The sequence below is a fragment of the Cetorhinus maximus genome, chromosome 19, assembly GCF_964194155.1.
Source record: "Cetorhinus maximus chromosome 19, sCetMax3.hap1.1, whole genome shotgun sequence".
Lineage (NCBI taxonomy): Eukaryota > Metazoa > Chordata > Chondrichthyes > Lamniformes > Cetorhinidae > Cetorhinus > Cetorhinus maximus.
In genome coordinates, this window is record NC_135897.1 from 74,876,802 (window position 1) to 74,898,579 (window position 21,778).

At 41.6% G+C, this 21,778-nt stretch overlaps 1 protein-coding gene across 13 annotated transcripts in view; it reads left to right on the plus strand.

Annotated features, from left to right (window-relative positions):
- The first annotated feature begins 816 nt into the window (after positions 1–816).
- agfg1a (ArfGAP with FG repeats 1a) overlaps positions 817–21,778 on the plus strand; it is a 78,522-nt gene continuing 57,560 nt past the window's right edge. For 9 of the 13 annotated variants that reach the window (XR_013579620.1, XR_013579621.1, XR_013579623.1 and 6 more), the window contains exons 1-4: positions 828–1,017; positions 11,281–11,374; positions 20,025–20,140; positions 20,935–20,987. Coding sequence is in view for 9 of the 13 variants with exons in the window: in XM_078564143.1 (XP_078420269.1) it covers positions 857–1,017; positions 11,281–11,374; positions 20,025–20,140; positions 20,935–20,987 (424 nt within the window). In the remaining 4 variants the exon portion in view is untranslated. Of the gene's footprint in view, positions 1,018–11,280; positions 11,375–20,024; positions 20,141–20,934; positions 20,988–21,778 lie in introns of all 13 variants that reach the window. The other 4 variants (XM_078564148.1, XM_078564150.1, XM_078564152.1 and 1 more) reach the window with 2 other exon arrangements.

Below are 21,778 nucleotides of genomic sequence, written 5' to 3' on the forward strand. Positions count from 1 at the left end.
ATGGAGGTGACACTGTTAAATGAGGAACGGAATATCCCTGAGCAAATCAACCCATGCTGCGTTTAGTGGTCTCTGCATGCCCGCACCATACATGCACAATCCCCCCAAAAAAAATTAACTGAGACAATTACGGTCTAGACTTGCACATGTTCAGATCAAGTTCATGTTCCGCATTCTGTACTAAATTACTGCTATGCGCTTAGTTGAGGTTGCAACGGAACACCCACACTGTCTTCAGCAACAAGGTGTGGTCAAGAATGAAGTCACCCGCGTGTGTGTCTGTCCGGGGAGTTCAGTTGCAGCTTCTGACTCCTGTAGCCCCCTTAACTGCATATAATGATAATCTTATAACATTTGTGTTTGCAATATTAAATATTGTAAGTGTGTGCATAGTAAATGCCACTGGTTCAGAGATTTGCAGCGAGTGAAAGTTATACCCATGAGAGCCCAGTGCAGCTGTAATATACAAAACACATCATTATAGCCCCGGAGGCGAGGGGCCCGTGTCGTTTTCAGAGAAGTTAACTAAAATAAAACAGTTTGCGGGTTGGAGAGAAACCAGCCCTCCGAGGGTAGAAAGATGCCAAGGCATTTTCTGAGGCAAAACAGCTGTGTTTCCCCCACCCCTTTTATAAAGAAAATCTGTGATGATGTTTCATCAGCGACTGACTGGCCCAGACTGAGCTCCTGCTCTGCTCGGGTCCGCCTCTAATCCCTCCCCCCGGGCTCCGTGTACCGGATGTGGTGTGTGTGTGGTTTCCGCTTGGGCGTGTGTCCGCCCTCTAAGTCCCTCCCCCACCCATTAGCGGCCGTGTTGTGTCCTCCCTCCGGTATCTGGTAGCTCCATCTGGTCTCCATGGCGGCCAAGCGAAAGCAGGAGGAGAAGCACCTGAAGCTGCTGCGGGACATGACAACGCTGCAGCACAACAGGAAATGCTTCGACTGCGACCAGAGAGGCCCGACCTATGTCAACATGACCATCGGCTCCTTCGTCTGCACGTCCTGCAGCGGCATCCTGTGAGTATGAGAGCCCGGGGACGGGCCTCCCTCTCTCTCTCTCTCCCTGCCTGCAGCATCACACAAAGCAAAAGAAGAGATGGAGCATGATTGACACACACACACCCACACACACAACACCGGCCCAGGAGACACATGGGGAGATGGAGTATTGCAGAAAGAAGAGAGAGAAAATAGGAGATAAGACATCCTGCAGGGAATTAGGAAGAGGGTGTAGAGAGAGAGAGAGAGAGAGGAAAAAAAGCTGTTCTGCAGATCCTCAGAGAGAAGGGAGAGACCGCAGGACGGCGGGCAAGAGGGGCTAAGGGTGAGCAAGAGAGTAAGTATGCAAAGATAAGTCATTTCACAGCGATTCAGAGGGAGGAGGAAACCCATCACATGAGATGAGAGAGAGATAACCCATTTCAGAATAGGGAAGGAGAGAACACAAGGGAAAGTGATGAAGTCATCTTTCAGAGTTAAGGAGAGGACGCCCATGCTATACAGAGTGGAGAGAAATTTTAATCAAGACCACAAAGATGTTGACAGAGAAAGACTGTAAAATAATCTGACCAAGAAATCCTTGGCACAAGTAAGATTTTTTTATTCATTCATGGGATGTGGGCGTCACTGGCCAGGCCAACATTTATTGACCAATTTATTGCCCAGTTGCCCTTTAGAAGTTGGTGGTGAGCTGTCTTCTTGAATCGCTGCTGTCCATGGTATAGGTACACCCACAGTGCTATTAAGAAGGGAGATCCAGGATTTTGACACAGCGAAAGTGAAGGAACAGTGATATATTTCCACATTAGGATGATGAGTAGCTTGGAGGGGACCTTCCAGGTGGTGGTGTTCCCATCTGTCTGCTGCCCTTGCCCGTCTAGATGATAGTGGTTGTGGGTTTGGAAGGTGCTCTGTTAGGAGCCTTGGTGAGTTCCTGCAGTGCATCTTGTAGATGGCACACACTGCTGCTACTGGGCGTTGGTGGTGGAGTGAGTGAATGTTTGTGGATGTGGTGCCAATCAAGCGGGCTGCTTTGTCCTGGATAGTGTCGAACATGCTGAGCGTTGTTGGAGCTGTACTTTTCCAGGCAAGTGGAGAGTATTCCTTCACACTCCAGGCTTGTGCCTTGTAGATGGTGGACAGCCTTTGGGGATTTGGGAGGTGAGTTACTTGCTGCAGGATTCCTAGCCTGTGACCTGCTCTTGTAGCCACAGTATTTATATGGCTAGTCCAGTTGAGTTTCTGGTCAATGGTAACCACCGAAGATGTTGATAGTGGGGGATTCATTGCCTGGCATTTGTGCGGTGTGAATGTTACTTGCCACTTGTCAGCCCAAGCTTGGATATTGTGCAGGTCTTCCTGCATTTGGACATGGACTGTTTCAGTATCTGAGGAGTCGCGAATGGTGCTGAACATTGAGCAACCATTGGTAAACATCCCCACTTCCGACCTTATGATGGAAGGAAGGTCTTTGATGAAGCAGTTGAAACTGGTTGGGCCAAGGACACCACCCTGAGGAACTCCTGCAGTGATGTCCTGAAACTCAGATGATTGACCTCCAACAACCACAACCATCTTCCTTTGTCTTAGTTATGACTCCAACCAGCAGAGAGTTTTCCCCCCTGATTCCCATTGACTCCAGTTTTGCTAGGGCTCCTTGATGCCACACTCGATCAAATGCTGCCTTGCTGTCAAGAACTCACCTCAAGAGTTCTGCCCGTTATCCATGTTTGAACCAAGGCTGTAATGAGGTCAGGAGCTGTGTGGCCCTTGTGGAATCCAAACTGAGCATTAGTGAGCAGGTTATTGCTAAGCTACTGCCACTTGATAGCACTGTTGATGACCCCCTTCCATCAGTTTACTGATGATTGAGAGGATACTGATGGGCTGGTAATTGGCCTGGTTGGATTTGTCCTGCTTTTTGTGTACAGGACATACCTGGGCAATTTTCCACATTGCTAGCTAGATACCAGTATTGTAGCTATACTGGAACGGCTTGGCTTGGGGTGCAGCAAGTTCTGGAGCACAAGTCTTCAGTACTATTGCCGAAATATTACCAGGGCCCATAGCCTTTGCAATGCCCCGTGACTTCAGCCACTTCTTGATATCACGTGGAGTGAATCGAATTGGCTGAAGACTGGCATTTGTGATGCTGGGGATCTCCGGAGGAAGCCGAGATGGATCATCCACTTGACATTTCTGGCTGAAGATTGTTGCAAATGCTTTAGCCCTCATCTTTTCCACTGATATGCTGGGCTTCCCTATCACTGAGGATGGGGATATTTGTTGGGCCTCCTCCTCCAGTGAGTTGCTTAATTGTCCAGCACCACTCACATCTGGATGTGGCAGGTGCAGAGCTTAGATCTGATCTGTTGGTTGTGGAATTGCTTAGCTCTGTCTATCACTTGCTGTTTGGCATGCAAGTAGTCCTGTGCTGTAGCTTCACCAGGTTGACACCTCATTTTTAGCTATGCCTGGTGCTGCTCCTGGCATGCCTGCTGCACTCTTCATCGAACCAGGGTTGACCCCCCAGTTAGAGTGGGGGATATGCTAGGCTGTGAGTTTACAGATTGTGTTTGAGTACAATTCTGCTGCTGCAGATGACCCACAGCACCTCATGGATGCCCAGTCTTGAGTTGCTAGATCTGTTCAAAATCTATCCCATTTAGTATGGTGACAGCACCACACAACACGATGGAGGGTATCCTTAATGTGAAGACAGGACTTGATCTCCGCAAGGACTGTGGTGATGGTTACTCATACCGATACTGCCATGGATAGATGCATCTACGGCGGGCAGGTTGGTGAGGATGAGGTGAAGTATGTTTTTCCGTCATGTTGGTTCCCTCACCACCTGTCACAGTCCCAGGTTAGCAGCTATGTCCCTTTAGGACTTGGCCAGCTCGGTCAGTAATGGTGCTACCGAGCCACTCTTGGTGATGGACATTGAAGCACCCTATACAGAGTACATTCTACCGCTTCCCATTCTCCGTGCTTCCTCCAAGTAGTGCAGGAGCACTGATTCATCAGCACGGGTGGGCCGTACATGGTAATCAGCAGGAGGTTTCCTTGCCCATGTTTAACCTGATCTCATGAGACTTCATGGGGTCCAGAGTTGATGATGAGGACTCCCAGGGGCAACTCCCTCCTGACTGTATGCCACTGTGCTGCCATCTCTGCTGGGTCTGTCCTGGTGGGACAGGACATACCCAGGGATGGTGATGTGGTGTCTGGGACATTATCTGTGAGGTATGATTCCGTGAGGATGTCTCTGTCTGGCTGTTGCTTGACAGGAGGACTTTGCGGGATCGACAGGGTTCAGTTTGCCGTTGTGGTTTCTGCTGCCTATGTCAATGCTGGGTGGTCCATCTGGTTTCATTCCTTTTAGACTTTGTAGCAGCTTGATATAACTGAGTGACTTGCTAGGCCATTTAAGAGTCAACCACATTGCTTTGGGTCTGGAGTCACATGTAGGCCAGGCCAGGTAAGGATGGCAGATTTCTTTCCCTAAAGGGCATTAATGAACCAGATTGCGACATTCGACAATGGTTTCATGTTCATTGTTAGATTTTTAATTTTTATTGAATTCAAAGTTCACCGTCTGCTGTGGTCGGATTCGAACCTGGGTCCCCAGAGCATTACCCTGGGTCTCTGGGTTACTAGTTGGGACAATACCACTATGTCAATGAGAACAGCACGGAAGTAAATACTGGTTTTCTTAAAAACGTTAATAACATACAGTGCAGAACTTTCATATTGTAAGTATTCTATAGCATTATAATTTAGATGGAGGGGGGGGACACAGTATGTGATTACTAATCCATTTGAAAAGGGGCCTTTCAGCCATAACAGTTTGGCAACTACTAGAAAATTGAACTTTTGCTGCCAGTGGGGACACTTGACTGGTGGCAGAACATAAAAAGAATGTGAATTTGGGCACCCTATGATTTTCCAACCATTAACAGGAAATGCACAACAGAATCAGCATATTCAAAAGAAAAATTGCTTAATGTTTTATGTAGGCTCCTTAGGAGCTGATATTGTCAAGCAGAAGAAAGGGAACAAGAATTAATTGGGAAAGAGTTTGCATCTGTTCAGTGTCTTTCAGGTTATTCCAAAGTGCTTCACAGCCAGTGAATTACTTTTTGAAGTGTAGCCACGAATGCAAGTACATATGGTATATGAATGTTAATTATTGTCACTAAGGGAGAGCTGTTGAGCTTACCAACCTTTAAATAGATCTTAAATGCAATAAACATGTAAGAAGGATTAAATACTGTGCAAAGATCATATCAGTTAACTGTGTGAAAAGTGGAAGGATGAGTTAGACATAACTGCAGAATAGTAAGGGAGTGCAGTGGAATTTCAATAGGAGAACCCAGCTGGTGTTTCCAGGATAAAATAAGATACTGCGGATGCTGGAAATCTGAAATAAAAACAGAAAAAAAAACTCAGGTCTGGCAGCATCTGTGGAGAGAGAAGCAGTTAACGTTTTGAGTTTGTATGACTCTTCTTCAGAACTTCAAGGAGTCAATTAAAGTGGTTTCTGGGTGTTCAGGCTAGAGAGTTCAAGAATGCCCATTTTGGTTATTTGGCTGGTGCTGTGTGGGAAGCCAAAGATTGAAAGGTTGGAATGAGACGGGGATGGGAAATTGAGGTGACAAACCATGGAATCATACTTGCAGGCAGAGTTACGATGTTTAGAGATGCATGTAAATCATTCTCCACATGTATTGGTGGTTTGGGGGGGGTGGGTTCCCATGTAAAGTAGGAGAAGAAGTGGATTCATTGATGGTGCAGCTGCTGTAGTCGCATTAGAAGCTCTATGAAGAAGGGTTACCAAAAGAGCAGCTGAAGGGAGAGTGAATGAGGCTGCTGCAGAGACAAAGCTCCTACCAAATAACAAGAAAAAAGAGTTGTAGCTGGTGCTGGGATCATGTTACGTGTAGTGGAAATGATGATCTGATAGATTGAATAGAAAGAGAAGGATCGGAGCAGAGACACGAGTCATGGAGTGAATGTGATAATGGGCCATATTCTCAGCAGACTAGGGCAATGCTTAGCAAAGGAAAAAATACATTTGTAAACTTCTGGTACAGAAAACAAATTTTGTTGAAGGTACAGCACAAAGAGAGAAAATGAGCAAAAGGCATTGTATCTTTACAGGAAGAAGATTAGTAACAAGTAATGAGTAATTATGCAGGCTGTAGGCTTGTAGAAAGTGTGATTTCTGTGAGAAGCCTATGAACAGTTATAGAGACCTGACCTGTCTTTTTTTGCTCTTCCGTGGCTGTGCTCTTCCCCTAATAACTCTGTCTCCATTTATTGTGAAGCAGTTTCCAATTTGACCAAGAAAATGTAATTTAAAAAAAAATCTTTCTGTAGGCTGACTGCTTTAATGTGAGTCTACTCTGGTGGATAATTTGCCTGGTGTATTACCAAGGGAAGGTGTCTAGGATTGTTGTTTACGTTTGACTTTTATTGTTTAAACCAGTCCCTCTAGAAATGAAAAAGCGTGCCTCTGTTTGGAAGAACTCTATTGTGTCGACTAGAAGGGAATTGAATAAAACAGGATTTGTTTTCTGCTTTTGATGAGTTCAGTCACAAGCTGTCTGGAGATACTTTATATTCAATTGAGAAATATGGGGCAGCAGTAAAAAATAAAATGACCTCCAATGTAAAGACTTACAAAATGGGCTCATAGTTAACTCTTCAGAAAAGGCAAAAACCATTCAAATGAGATTAAATTTTATTGAAGAAATAAATCTATTCTCAACAGTGCTAAATACCCAGAAGCTCTTGTTCTTGGCACTATATTGATGAGCTTTGTAGAATGATATAGTGTTTAGTCCCAGAAAGTATTATACTGAGGACAGAGCAGCTGTGCAATGTGAACGACATGACCGAGTGGAGTCAGGACAAGCCAGCTCAATACGGTGAACATTGTGTCCTGGTGGAGTCTGAGGACAGCCTAGCTCTACAGCCTACAAAATGTCTCAATGAAGGTAGAGGACAGGCCATCCTTGCAGTATGACCCTTGTACAATGTGACCCTGTAGGCAAACTGGCTGTGTACTGCTTATGACATATGAACAGGAATAGGCCATTCAGCTCTCAGGGCTGTTCTGCCATTCAATGAGATCATGGCTTATCTGTATCCTAACTCTATCCAACCCCCTTGATTCCATAATTGCTCTATATCTTTGGTAAGCAAAAATCTGTCAACCTCTGATTTAAAATTATAAGTTGAGCTAACATTTATTGCTTTTTGTAAGAGTGAGTTCCACACTTCGGTCATCCGTTGTGTGAAGAAGTGTTTCCTGATCTCTTTCCTGAGTGGCCTGGCTCTGATTTTAAGGTTCTTTCCCCTGGTCTTAGACTCTCGCACCAGTGGAAGGAATTTCTTCCCTTTTACCTCATCAATCCTGTTCAAAATCCTAAAAACCTCAATCAAAATGCCCTTAACCGTCTAATTGCAGGGAATACAAGCCTGGTTTATATAATCTGTCCTCTTAACTTAATCCTTGGATCCCTGGTAACATTCTGGAGAATGTACACTGCACTCCTTCCAAGACCACTGCATCCTCTCAATGGTGCAGTGCCCAGAACTGTATGCTGTATTCCTAATGTAGTGTAACCTGTGCTTTGTATAGCTGTAGCAAAACCTCCTCCCCTTTATATTCCAGCCCTACTAGTTATAAAGGCTGACATTTCATTCGTCTTTTTGATTATTTTTCATATGGGTATCAGTGGAGCCTGAGGTGGTGTTTAGAGTGGTGCCTGCAGCCTGTGCTTTCATTATGTATGACATACCTCAGTGGAGTGCAATAACAAAACCACAATAAAATTGGCGCTAAAAGAAAGAAAAAAGTTATTGTTAATTCTCGTTAGTATTTTGCAGTTTAAAAATAAAATCCTTGTCTAAATGTTGCTGATGGTGAAGCTGGCATTTATTGCTCATCACTTATTGGTCTGAGAAGGCACTGACGGGCTTTAAATCACTGCAATCCATGTGTTATGGCACAGCCGATGGTAAATGCTGAGCTGCTCAAACTCCAGAGGGAAACTTGAGACAACTGCCAAATCTATTTTTGCAATTTGCATGTTTCAAGATGCGGGCTTTGAATTCAGTAGTAATAAGACCACCGAGCCTTATAGGTTTTTACAAAACTAGATTAAACGTTTATTAATATGAGAAATGGTTTAAGACTACAGTAAGACACAGATTTTAAAAGACCCAGGCAAAGAAACATGACACCCTGAGCAATCCAATTCAAAATGAATCTTCTTAACGTCAATTTGTTCTGGACAGCAGCTTGAGGTGTAGATGCTGAAGGCTTTTCACACTTGTTAGATCTTAAAATGCCTGCCTTTACACACAGCCTTCTCTCCTTTATTCATGTTTTTCCCTTTGAATGCAAATTCCCATTGTTTTACTGTCTTTGGATTTTACCTCCCTGATCATAAAAAATTATCATAGTACCAATTTTACCAGTAATCTTTGGGGGAAAAATAAACACACTGTTTCTGAACTTCACCTGGCTAGGTGACACATTTCACTTCTCCTTTGCAAACAATCTAGTCTGGTTTATTTAAAAATGCAAATGTTCTTTTGCACCTTACATTCTAAATTTCCCCCCATACATCAAAGCTTCAGACCAGCTGCCTTTAATCCAGTGAAGTCTCTCACACACAGACACATCTAGACACAGATACCACTATTTTACAATAAATTCCAATAACATTATTATATCTTGCTGACACATGTTTATAATGGGTTGATAGAACTGAGTGGCTTGCTAGGCTGCTTCAACAGGTCATTAATAGTCAACCACATTTGGGGTGGGAAGGAGGAGGGTGGGTGGTTTGTTGGAGTCACATCCAGGCCAGACTGGATAAGGACAGTAGATTTCCTTCCTTCAAGGACACTTGAACTAGCTTTTTAGCCAATCAAGCTGCTTCATGGCCACTTTAACTGAGAGTGTGATGGTGTGGGAAGGATATACAGCAAGCAGGTTGTTTCTTTGGAGTACTAACAAACACTGAATGATTTCCCACAATTTCCTGGATTCTAGAATAGCCCCAGCAGATTGGAAGTTAGCAAAGATACCACCACTATTCAAAAAAAGGAGGAGAGAGAAAACAGGGTCTGACAGGCCAGCTAACCTAACAGCAGTCATCAGCAAAATGCTGTAATCTATTAAGGAAGACCTAACAATGTGTTTAGAAAATCATTGTATGATCAGATAAAGTCAACATGGTTTTATAAAAGATTTTATAAAAAGAGTTTTTTGAGGATGTAGCCAATAAAGTAGATAAAGGGGAATCAGTAGATGTACTGCACTTGGATTTGCAAAAAGCATTCGAGAAGTTGCCACATAAAAAGTTAATAGGCAAGTTAAGGGCTCATGGCATTGGGAATATTATATCAGCAGAGATGGGGGATTGGCTAATGGAGAGGAAGCAGAGAGCAGGGACAAAGGAGCCATTTTTAAGTGCCTGGCTGTAAGTAGTGGAGTGCTGCAAGGATCAGTGCTGAGACCTCAGCTATTTGCAATCTATATTAATGACTTGGACGAAAGAGAGAGTAATGATACAAAACTAGGTAGGAATGTAAGCTGTGAGGAGGATACAGAGAGGCTGCAAAGAGCTAGAGTCAGGTTAAGTGAGTGGGTACCAAGGTGGCAAATGGAGCATAATATGAGAACTGTGATACTATTCACTTTAGTAATTTTAAAAAAAATATACGTTCATGGGATGTGACCATTGCTGGCTCGGCCGGCATTTATTGCCCATCCCTAATTGCCCTTGAGAAGGAGGTGGTGAGCTTGAACCACTGCAGTCCATATTCCTTATAGACTTTCTAGCAGTTGCGAAACAACTGAGTGGCTTGCAAGGCCATTGCAGAAGGCATCTAAGAGTCAACCACAATGGTGTGGGTCTGGAATTGCAAGTGGGCCAGACCAGGTAAGGATGGCAGATTTCCTTCCCTAAAGGACATTAGTGAACCAGACAGGTTTTTACCACAGCTGACAATGGTTTCATGGTCATCATTAGACTTTTAATTCCAGATTACTTTTTAAAATTCAGATTCCACCATCTGCTATGGTGGGATTTGAACCCCGGCCCTCAGAGCTTTACCCTGGGTTTCTGGATTACTAGTCCAGTGACATTACCACTACCACCACCTCCCCCATATGAACAGAGAAGCAGAATATTTTTTAAATGGTGTCAAACTTCTAAATGTTGATGTTTCAAAAAAGCTTGGGTGTACATGTACAAGGAACACAAAGTCAGCATGCAAGCACAGGAAACAATTAGGAAAGCAAATGGCATGTTAGCTTTATTGCAATGCGCTTGGAGTACAAGAATAAGGAAGTCTTGCTATTGTTGTACAGAGCTTTGGTGAGATCACACCTAGAGTATTATGTGCTGTTTTGATCTCCATCTACAGAAGAATATACTTGCATTGAGTTGGTACAGTGAAGCTTCACTGGATTGTTCCTGGGTTGAGAAGGTTACTCCATGATGAGAGGCTGAGTAAATTGGGCCTATACTGTCTGGAGTTTTGAAGAATGAGAGGTGATCTTGAAATGTACAAGATTCTTAAGGGGCTTGACAGGGTAGAGACCGAGGGGTTGTTACCCCTTCTGGTGAATTTAGGAAAAGGACACAGTCTCGGAATAAGGTGTTGATCATTTAGGATTGAGATTAGGAGAAATTTCTTCACACAAAGGATTGTGAATCTTTGGAATTCTCTATCCCAAAGGGTTGTTGATGCTCCTTTGTTGAGTATGTTTAAGGCTGAGATGGACAGTTTTTGGTCTCTCTGGGAATCGAGGGATACAGGGAACAGGTGGGAAAGTATAGTTGAGACAGAAGATCAACCATGATTGTATTGAATGGCAGAGCAGGCTCGAGGGGCTGTATGACCTGCTCCTGCTCCTATTCCTTGTGTTCTTATACACCTGAGTTTTGTCAAATGGGACAGATTGGAAATTGTCTCCGAGTGAGAAAATTTGAATCTTGTGATTTACTGTGTTCCTGATTCTTTCTCTGTCTTCCCTTCCAACCTAGCTCTAGTAGTAAATTATCCCCTCTCCCTGAGAGGCCGTAGAGGAATGATTGATGAGGGAATTATTGTGTCTTGTAAACCTAATAAGGTGTCTACAACTAGAAGGTGCAGTATATCCAAGAACTGAAGTTATTTAAAAGTTTCTGGATGCATTAAGTACATAATCTGTAATGGCTGGAAATATAAATTTTGTGTTTAAATCTCTAGACGTGGGTTAAATCCTCCGCATAGAGTGAAGTCAATCTCCATGACCACCTTCACACAGCAAGAAATTGAGTTTCTCCAAAAACATGGCAATGAGGTAAGTGTGATTGAGAACTTATTTCAAATAATTTATTTTGCTTATTGAGTTGACACAAGGTATTGTTGCTTATGGGCATGATTTTGATTCCTTTCATCTGACTTCAGGTTTGATTCTCTTGGATGGAATTATATCGAAAGAATAATTTTTTTGAGGAGAAATGTTTTGGCTCTTTCCCTAAGATTACTTTGAACTCTTCAGCTTTAATGGTAAAGCGTAGTGCACCACTTCCACTTATGCCAAATACCCAGAGCTTAGAATATTAACCCTGGGAATGCAGGCTGATCTAGTAAAAGTCTAGGCTCTCTATAGGTTGATTATTTTCAAAAAAACCTTCCTGCTCACAAACTGTACCTCACCCAAGTGCTAACTAGTCTTTGAGCCTTGGTAATGAATATGGTTAAATGATTCACATTGAGCAGCGCACCCAACTGAGCACAATCCTTTCTTCATCTGATGTTCCCAAACCCATTCTTCAAGCAAAATAGTGATCAGGACTGAGAACTCTACCAATTATATGCCTCTGCCCCTTAACCAAGAGGGCCAAGTGTGCCCTTACAACCACCCTGGCTAAAACTGAAGCTGGAACCCTCCCAAAAAATAGGACTCACCTATTTGCTAATAAAACTCATTGAACCCAGCTCTACTGTAACCTTCTTGAGGGAAAAATGTTTCAATATTGTGCTTATCTTTCTGAGCCTGCTAGATTACATTGTCTATATTGGAATTGACTCTGATCAGCAGAAAGCAGGATCCCAACAGGAATTTTCAACTTCCAGTTGAAGTCTATAAAATTTCACTTGGGGGTTCTTGCATCAGTGAAACTCTTTACTACTTGAGGGGTTAGTTGAATGTTGGATTGTGCTCAGCAAAGATTTATTGTCAAAACTAGGGCAGAAATGAAATCTATTGCAGTATAGGTCAGGACTGAGATGCATCATACTTAAAAATGTTCCTTTGCCTCTGCCTTCTTTTAATATTCTTGATATTAGTGCATTTTCGTTTCTCCTCCCTCACATATAAATGCCAGGGCCTTAGTTTGGCCCTCCATTAAGATAATACATTCACTGCTGTTTGAGAGCAAATATTTTCAAAACCTTATGTGTTCAATGTGTATCAGGAATTACTGAACATTGGAGGGGTCAAATATTAATTCCAAAGTTTCACATCTTAATTGAAGTTGACTCTAATTTCCAGTGAAAAATGGTTCTTTTGTAGCTGACATTTGAACTCGTGCTTGTTTTGCATAGTAGAGATTACTGTACAATACTGCTAGTGACATTTTTAAGAGTTGCCAACTTTGAAAAATAAACCCAAGAGATTGCTGGGTGCAGTGTTACAACTCTGACCTTATCTCTTCCCTGCAATTGTGATTCGGATACTGTTTACATGTTTGAGACTGATTCTTAGTAATAATTGGTTAATTTCAGATCATGGTTATATATTTTGTCACCCCAAGTAAAATACTAGTTCAGTGTTCACTATTGGCTAACTGAGCAGCTCCAAGTCCAATGAAACTTCAAGTAACTATTTTGATAATGTTCCTGTATAGCAATTGCTCTCCTATTTAAAGGACTTCTCCTCCCTCCTTTTCACCACCACTCCTCCCACCAACTGATTTGATTTTAGCCTTTTGCTGTGATGTTACCACAGTGTGCTTTGTGGTCCATACTGTAGAGTCTTGGGCCAATGTAATAAGTTTAAATTAATATTCCCATTAACGTTTGGTATCTCAAGTTGCTGATACTTGGTGCTTTGACTTATCCAACAATGGAGGTAACAGCATAAATCCTCAGAAGCAGCGGGTCAGCATCTTTGGAGACAGAAACCCGAATTAGCATTTCAAATCTGTGATCATTCATCAGAACTGGAAAGAGATGTAACAGGTTTAAGCAAACACAGAGGCAGGGAGGGAGGTGGTGGGAGGGGGAAAATAACCAAAGGGAAAGCCTGAGATAGGGTGAAAGACAGGAGTGATTAAATGGCAAAAGTGGGTGGTATTGGGACAAAATAAAACAAAAAATGGGACCAGATCTTGGTCTTTTGTTTCTTTTCTTGCCCCATTGCCATTCCCTTTTTGCCTTGCACCATCATCTCTTTCGTCATTTAATCAGTCTTGTCTTCCACCCAATCCCAGACCTTCCTTTTTGTTCTTAGCTTCCTCGCCCCCTTTCCCTGCCTCTATAGCTGTTTAAAACCTGTTGCATCTCTAACTTTTCTTGTTCTGATGAAAGGCCACAGACCTGAAAAGTTAACTCTGTTTCTCCCTCCATAGATGCTGCCTGACTTGCTGAGTACTTTGAGCATCTTCTGTTATTTCAGATTTCCAGCGTTCATAGTATTTTGCTTTAAATAGGCTAGGAATAGCCTTTTCGAAATCACTAACCTTGTCCACAAAATTTGAACAGGGCAAAGCAGAAAATAAGTAATATAAACGCTGATAGAACTTGGCTGCTTGGTCTTTGGGGGAAAGTGAGACAGTTAGTTAACAGTTAGTTAAATTGTAGCATGCAGCATGTTCCACAACCTGTTGATGTACATTCCTGGACTCCACTGTATTCAATCATTTTGATCATGGAATAGCCCCCCCATGGAGCACTTCATAGCTTGTGCTTTGTTTCAACACTCAGCTTCAGCTCAAGAGTGCCTTGTGATGACACCTAATATAATTTGCTTTTGAATATCCTATAAACGAGCCATGCTGTAGACCTTACTCAATATTATATTTTGCGCCTACACATGGAAGCATACAGTATCCTCTGCTCTAGTGCTATTGTTTTCAGTAACCATCCATCCAAACTCATTATTACATTATTACTTTCTATTCGTATAAAGCTCATTAATACTACTTTTTCAGTTCTGTTTTACTGATGATCTAGCTACATTTGCATTTATCATTTTAGGGAAATGCTTTAAATAGTTTTTGTTTAGGTACCAGGTAAAATATTAATGCAGATTAGTGAGGACAATGAGGCAGAAGTATTGCAGAAAACTGAAAACTCTTCTCCAGAATGAATGCCATGGAAATTACAGTAAATGTTAGGATGTGGCAATAATCGGTGTGTGTCTCTGCAGATTAAACTTGGCAATAATTGAAGATCACAGGTTAAAAATAGATTTGTTCTGAGCATGAAAATTGTTTTGTCAGCAAATTTATAAATAGCTTGAATCATGATGTATAACTGCAATTTTATGAATATCTTTTTATCTTATACTGTCTCTTCTTTGTCCACAATTACCGCCTCCTTTATGAGGAGCTTGCATCAACCAGGAAGGAGTTGAAATCTCCTAAGTCTATTCTAATTGTTTGCTCAGTTCAGAAATACATCTAATTCCTTTTTGAATCATCCAGTCTGTAGTCACTGCATTATTTTTTTTCCTTTTGATTCAGCAAGTTTTATCCATCAGCTAATAATCTACCTTAAAAAAAAACTTAACTTAAAGTCTTTACTTTACCTCTGCCAAATGACTGAAACCCTGTGGAACCTTTCCACCTTTCTGTTGTCGTTGCACTGTTTTTTTTCAATTGGATGCTGTCAATCAGATGTATCGTTTTGTTCCCCGGAACATTGGACCTGCTTTCAAAATTGTGAAACATCTCTTCCAAGCCAAATGTTTTACAAAGCTTCAACGTATGATAAATCCTTGAAAGAAACTACACATAAAGCAGAATAAGTCTTGTAAATGAACTATTTAAAACTCAGCCCTGAAGAAGAGTCATACGGACTCCAAACGTTAACTCTGTTTCTCTCTCCATAGATGCTGTCAGATCTGCTGAGTTTTTTCAGCATTTTCTGTTTTTATTTAAAACTATTATAGTTTTTATGTAACCAGATTCGCTGGAGATTGTTGAAAGACAGAAGGTAAAAACTTGCATGCTAGGATCCAGCCCTACTGCTAGTGGGGAAAAATGTTTAATTTCTGGAGAGAAATAGAAGAGTAAAAAAGTAAAATAACATTGGGAATGAGACACGTTGACAGATTTACCTGAACCTCCAAGAATTACACTTGCTATAAAAAGAAGTTTGAATTTTTCTCTTTAAATGCATCCTTGGCAAAATTCATGACATTGTCTTTTGAATGTAATTGATAAAAACAGATAAGGCTGGAAATAAACATATGTAAAGAGAAAATACATGAATCGTCAGCTTGCCTCTGTGTTATTGCTCTTAAAAGCACAGAATGATTACAGCACCGAAGGTGGCTATATGGTCCATGTTGGTTCTCTGCAAGAGCAACTCACCTACTCTCACTCCCCCACCCTTTCCCTGCATTTTTTTTTCTCTTTGGGTGCTTATCCAATTCCGTTTTGAAACTCCAGTTGAACCTCTTACCAACACACTCTTGGGCAATGTATTCCAGATCCTAACTACTTGCAGCATGAAATTGTTTTTCTTTAAGTTGCCATTTGTCCTCTTGCCAAGCTATTGGGCCACAGCTATTCACAATCTATATCAATGATTTGGATGTGGGGAACAAATATAATACTTCCAAGTTTGCTGGTGACACAAAATTAGATGGGAATGTGAGTTGTGAGGAGGATGCAAAGAGGCTTCAAGGGGATTGAGACAGGTTAATTGAGTGAGCAAAAACATGCTAGATGGAATATAATATGGAAAAATGTGAAGTTATCCACTTCGGTAGGAAAAACAGAAATGTAGAGTATTCCTTAAATGGGGAGAGATTTGGAAGTGTTGATGTCCAAAGGGACCTGGGTGTCCTTGTTCATAAGTCACTGAAAGCTAACATGTAGCTGCAGCAAGAAATTAGGAAGGCAAATGGTACGTTGGCCTTTATTGCAAGAGGATTTGAGTACAGGAGTAAAGGAGTCTTGCTGCAGTTGTATAGAGCCTTGGTGAGACCACACACCTGGAATATTTTTTACAGTTCTGGCCTCCTTGCCTAAGGAAGGATACACTTGCCATAGAGGGAGTGCAACGAAGGTTCATTAGACTGATCCCTGAGATGACAGGATTGACCTATGAGGAGAGGTTGAGGAGACTGGGCCTGTATTTTTATTCCCTAGAGTTTAGAAAAATGAGAGGTGATCTCATTGAAGCACACAAAATCTTTTACAGGGCTCGACAGGGTAGATGCAGGAAGGATGTTTCTGCTGGCTAGGGGACTCTAGAACCAAGGGGCACAGTCTCAGAATAAGAGACCATTTAGGACTGAAATGAGGAGGAATTTCTTTACTCAGAGGGTGTTGAATCTTTCAAATTCTCTAACGCAGAAGGCTGTGGAGGCTCAGTCATTGAATATATTCAAGACAGAGATCGAGATTTCTAGATACTAAAAATATCAAGGGATATGGGGATAGTAGGGGAAATGGCGTTGAGCAAGATCATCAGCCATGATCTAGTTGAATGACGGAGCAGGCTCAAGGGACCAAATGTCTTCCTCCTCCTATTTCCTATGTTCCTGGCCACCTTAAATTAGTGTCCTGTGGTTCTTGACCCTTCCACCAATGAGAATGGTTTCCTTCTACTCTGTCTGAAGCCCTCATGATTTTGAACACCTCTATCAAATCTCCTCTCAGCCTCTCTTCTCTAAGGAGAACAATTCCTGAGTCTCTGAATCAAAAGGTTGTGGGTTCAATCCCCACTCTAGAAGTTGAGCATAAAGCCTAGGCTGATACATCAGTGCAGTATTGATGTGTGCTTCTTGTATGAAACTTTAAACTTATTCAGCTGGATGTAAGATTCATAATACTATTCAAAGAAGTGTAGGGAATCCTGTGTGTCCAGGTCAAAGAACATAAGAAATATGAGTGGGAGTAGGCCATTGGCCCCTCAAGCCTGCTCCACCATTCAGTAAGATCATGCCGATGTGATTGTGGCCTTAACTCCACTTTCCTGACTGCCCCCCATAACCCTTAATTCCCTTGTAGATCAAAAATATTGCTTATTCAGGCTTGAATATATTCAGTGACCCTAGTCATTACGTATCTCTCGCCAATACCACCAAAAACACAGATTAATTTTTCCCAATCCCTTTTGTGGATCTTGCTGAATGCAAATTGGCTCCTTCATTTGTCTATATGGTAACAATTGCTATGCTCCAAAGATACTTAAGTGGCACATTCAAAGGACATGAAAGATGCTATTTAAATGCAAGTTTTTGTTCTTTTTGTTTGCTCAGGCATTCACCCTTCATCAAAACCGCCATTGTTGTTCTGTGTGTCTGCTTTTCTCTATAATAAATTGAGCCTACAGACTAAAGAGTTTGGAGATATAATCCTGTATGTTTAATTGATGAATTGGACACAGTTTGTAATTAATGTGATGGAAGATCAGAAGAACTTTTGGCTACATTTTTCTCTTTCCATTGAGAAGGATGACAGGGGCCCAGAATAACACTGACACCTCTCGAAAGTGGTCTGCGTCTCCCCGACAATTCCTCAATTTTCAGGCATGCTCAAAAACCTTCCACTCTGAGCTATTTCCTTTGAAACTGTGTTCACTCTCCTTTAAGTTTTTGCAAACTTATCTCTAACATGTCTCTAGATCAAAAGATGACATATAAAACCTTAGGCCTGGAAGTGAGAACTAGGTCACCAGTTAACTGAGGAGGAATTGAAAGAAGTAGGAAAACAGGCTACCATCTGCAACAGAGTGCAGGAGGTTCAGTTCAAAGTAATGCCTTGGTTACCTCTAAACTCAACCATTCCAACGCACTCCTGGCTGGTCTCTGTAAACTTGAGGTCATCCAAAACTCTGCTGTCCATAACTCGCAGCAAGTCCTGTTGCGCTGTCACCTCTGTGCTCGCTGTCCTACGTTGGCTCCCGGTAAAGTAACATCTTGATTTTAAAATTCTCATCCTTGTGTTCAGATCCCTCCGTGGACTTGCCCCTCCCTATGTCTGTGACCTCTTCCAACCCCTCAATCCTCTGAGATACCTGTGCTTCTCTATTTCTGTTGTGTATTCCCAATCATAATTGCCCTACCATTGGTGGCTTGGCCCCAAGCTTTGGATTTGCCTCCCTACACCTCTCTAACTTTTTTGCCTCCTTTCAGATGCTTCTTAAAATCTTCCTCTTTGACCAAGCTTTTGGTCATCTGACCTAATATCTCCTTATGTGGCTTGTTGTCATACTTTGTTTTGTAATGGCCTTGTGAAGTGCCTTGGGACATTTCATTACGTTAAAGGTGCTACACATATATAAATTATTGTAATGCATTGAACGTACCACAGGCAATATATCTGATCTGCAAGTTTCACCCTAACCTGATAGATGAATGTTGAAAATTCCACGGCCAAAATGATTCATTGCTGCATTCATTATGGCCCTGCGGCGGTTAGTTCTGGACTGAAATCCAAAATGCCATAGAAACTATGATGTGCTGTTTAATTCCTGCACAACAAACAGTTGGGTTTACTCACTGTGGAGGAAATATTTGTTGGAAAACATGCACTTTGTATACTAGCCCAATGTATTCCTCTAATAGTACACTGAATTCATAAAGTGTTTGCACTTCTTTCAGAGAATCAATATTAAGCTACCCATGATGCAGCTAAGTACAAAAATGAATATTCCCCACCTCTCCCCCCAACATCCCTCCGACCCCCGTTTCCCTACTGTGGTGAAATATGGCAGTCTCCTCAGCATATATCAGTCAGAGAAAGGGATATATGGACCTTGCGTGGAACTCCGGAAATAACAAGCAATCTGGAACCTATCCCAGGATACTCACATGACCCAAGCACCTACCACACACACACATGGACTATTGCCTGAGAGAAGCAGACAAAAACCACAAAATAATTTCCCTTTCCTAATATGTCAAAGGCCAGTGACCCAACCTCACAAGGCTTATTGCCATATTTGTAAAACCTTTGATCCTCCCACAAAGTATCAAAATCCCAGGGACTACCATAAAGCTACTTTGACCTTCCCCTTCACATTGTGCATATAATTGGAACAGTGTACTAAGTACAGACTACCCTAACGTATTCCTTTAACTATCTCATGTTCCAATTCCACAATACCTTCAGATGTGTATATATACTTTTTCCTTTTAAACAAAAAATTATCTAACTTTCAAAATATTTGCATAGCTTTACCCCTGACTGCAGCATATATAACTAACTAAATTTGTTGACTAATTCAGAAGTTCTTCAGTTAAATGTCATTTGAATATTAAATCTAGTGTGTATGGTTGTACTTGCGCTTTAACTTCAATAAGTAAAAATCTTTTGAGTTCATAGCAGAATCCCTGTAGATTTTTCTGTTGGCGTAAAGTGTTAATGCCTGTTTGGATGGAAGACTATGCCCATCTGCCTTATTTTCTTGAATGTTGCATGCTTCTGGAGTTTAACTGTTCCGTACAGAATCTGGCCCAGCTAGATTACTCCAGCTCCCTCTGATCTACCCATCTTACAATTGTACATTCTGATTCTTTTCATTGGTGGTGCAGTTTATATAGCAATAAGATACAGGTGAAGATACTACCTTTTGAAAAAAGCACAATGAATGAATGCATAATCTGCACTTTTAGATGTGAATTGCATTGACGACATGAAGTTAGATTTGCATCCTCTAGGTACAACTGTGCAAAATTGCTGAAGAACAAATATAAAGGTAAATCCTTAAAACTGATACATTTGTCATGTTTAACAGGATGCCATTTTCTCCATTTTATTATTCAGGTCTGTAAACAGATTTGGCTGGGATTGTACGATGAAAGGTCATCAGTTTATCCAGATTTCAGAGATCCTCAGAAAGTCAAAGATTTCCTGCAGGAAAAATACGAGAAGAAAAGATGGTAAATGTTAAACCTCTGGTTGTTCATGTGGCCTGGTAAAACAGTGAGATGTGCCAGTTAGCCCCTGTGATATTCAAAGCAAATTCAGCTCATCTGCTGTCAGGCCTTGGCTCAAAATCTATAAGTAGAACATTAAAGCATGAGAGGATTGTGCACATTCGTGCCAATGACGAGGCACTGAGCTTTGTGTTACTAATGCTGGGAAGCGCATAGGAAAGTACAAATGGAAGATGAAGTACCATGATGGGAGGAAGCAAGTGGAATGGGAGGTACATGTAGGATATTATTACATGGGAAATGTAGCACTTATAAGGCATGATACAAGGAAATTGGAAATATGTAGGGAGATGTTTTGGGAAAAAGGCGAATGTGAAGACAAAATAAGTGTCAGCACATTCTGAAGAGTGATGCAGATACATAGGAAATGTATAGGGAATGGAGAAATGTGTGGTGAAGTGTGCCATGTGGAAGGGGAAGAACCGCCATGGAGAAGGAAAGGGAGATAACAGGCATGACTTCTGGTGCCATGTTATGGCCCAGTGAACAAAGTAGTAGCCTAGTTCTAGGTATGCTGTGAATTAAACTTATTCTATTTGGAGATATTTCCATGAGGGTCCCCAAATAATGGAAGCACCATATGTGGAGTGTCAACTTTCCAATATCAATAGTCATGTAGGATGACGTGCAGGTGGTTCACTTAGGGTTCCTACAAGCTGTTATGACTGGAACATAAATATTATTTTTTAAATTATTCAGAAGCTCAAAGATTCTAACCCAGAATCCTTTAACTTTAGGACGTCCAAAACAGATGACCAAAAGTACCTTGGCTTTCAGCACATCTCCACAGGTACCACTTTGTCATAGTCCCACTTCAATTATTGTAATGGGTGTGACGGAGGCACTATTAAGAATCTTAAATTGGAGTAAACAGAAATGATCATAATTGTTAACTAATAAATGCTTTTGCATAACATTCTATCTCTCACACATAGCATTTGCCTGCTGGTCCTTTGCACATTTTCAAAACTGAACTTAAATCTTTAGGACTACATTTAATAAAGAATTGATGTGTTGGAAGTTGCTGGAGGAGGGGATTGCAAAATATGCATCCAGAAGATCTGTTGCAGTTAGATTAGTCACAATAATCTTCACCATATGGGTGGGCTTGCTATTGCAGCCCTGTTAGTGTAATGAAAGATACCAAGAGAACCAAAATCATTTCCTGGGTCAACCTTGTTAATTTATCTGATAAATTGATGGCATCTGTTCAAGACCAGGCCTCCAGATTTAATTACATTATCTTCCTCTTCAGTAAAATAGGAATAAAACCCAAAGGGATGTCGTGCCAAGGTGCCCATTAGCCAATCACGGATAAAGGGTTACATTTCCATTCTGGAATTGGGTGTAAATGAATGCCAGTAAGACTATCAGTCTTTCTGTCAGCATGTGATAGGGTGGGTGAAGCTGGTAAATAAGGGTAATATTGTTGGGTGAGAGGGTGTAGAATACAGGAGACGTTGCGCCATACAGGATGCATGGAGCCAACAATCGAGGGGTGAGGTTGTATCTGGCACATAGGAAAATCAGAATGTAGAAACTTTAATCCTCTTAATGACCTTTCCTGCTGCATGGTGAGAA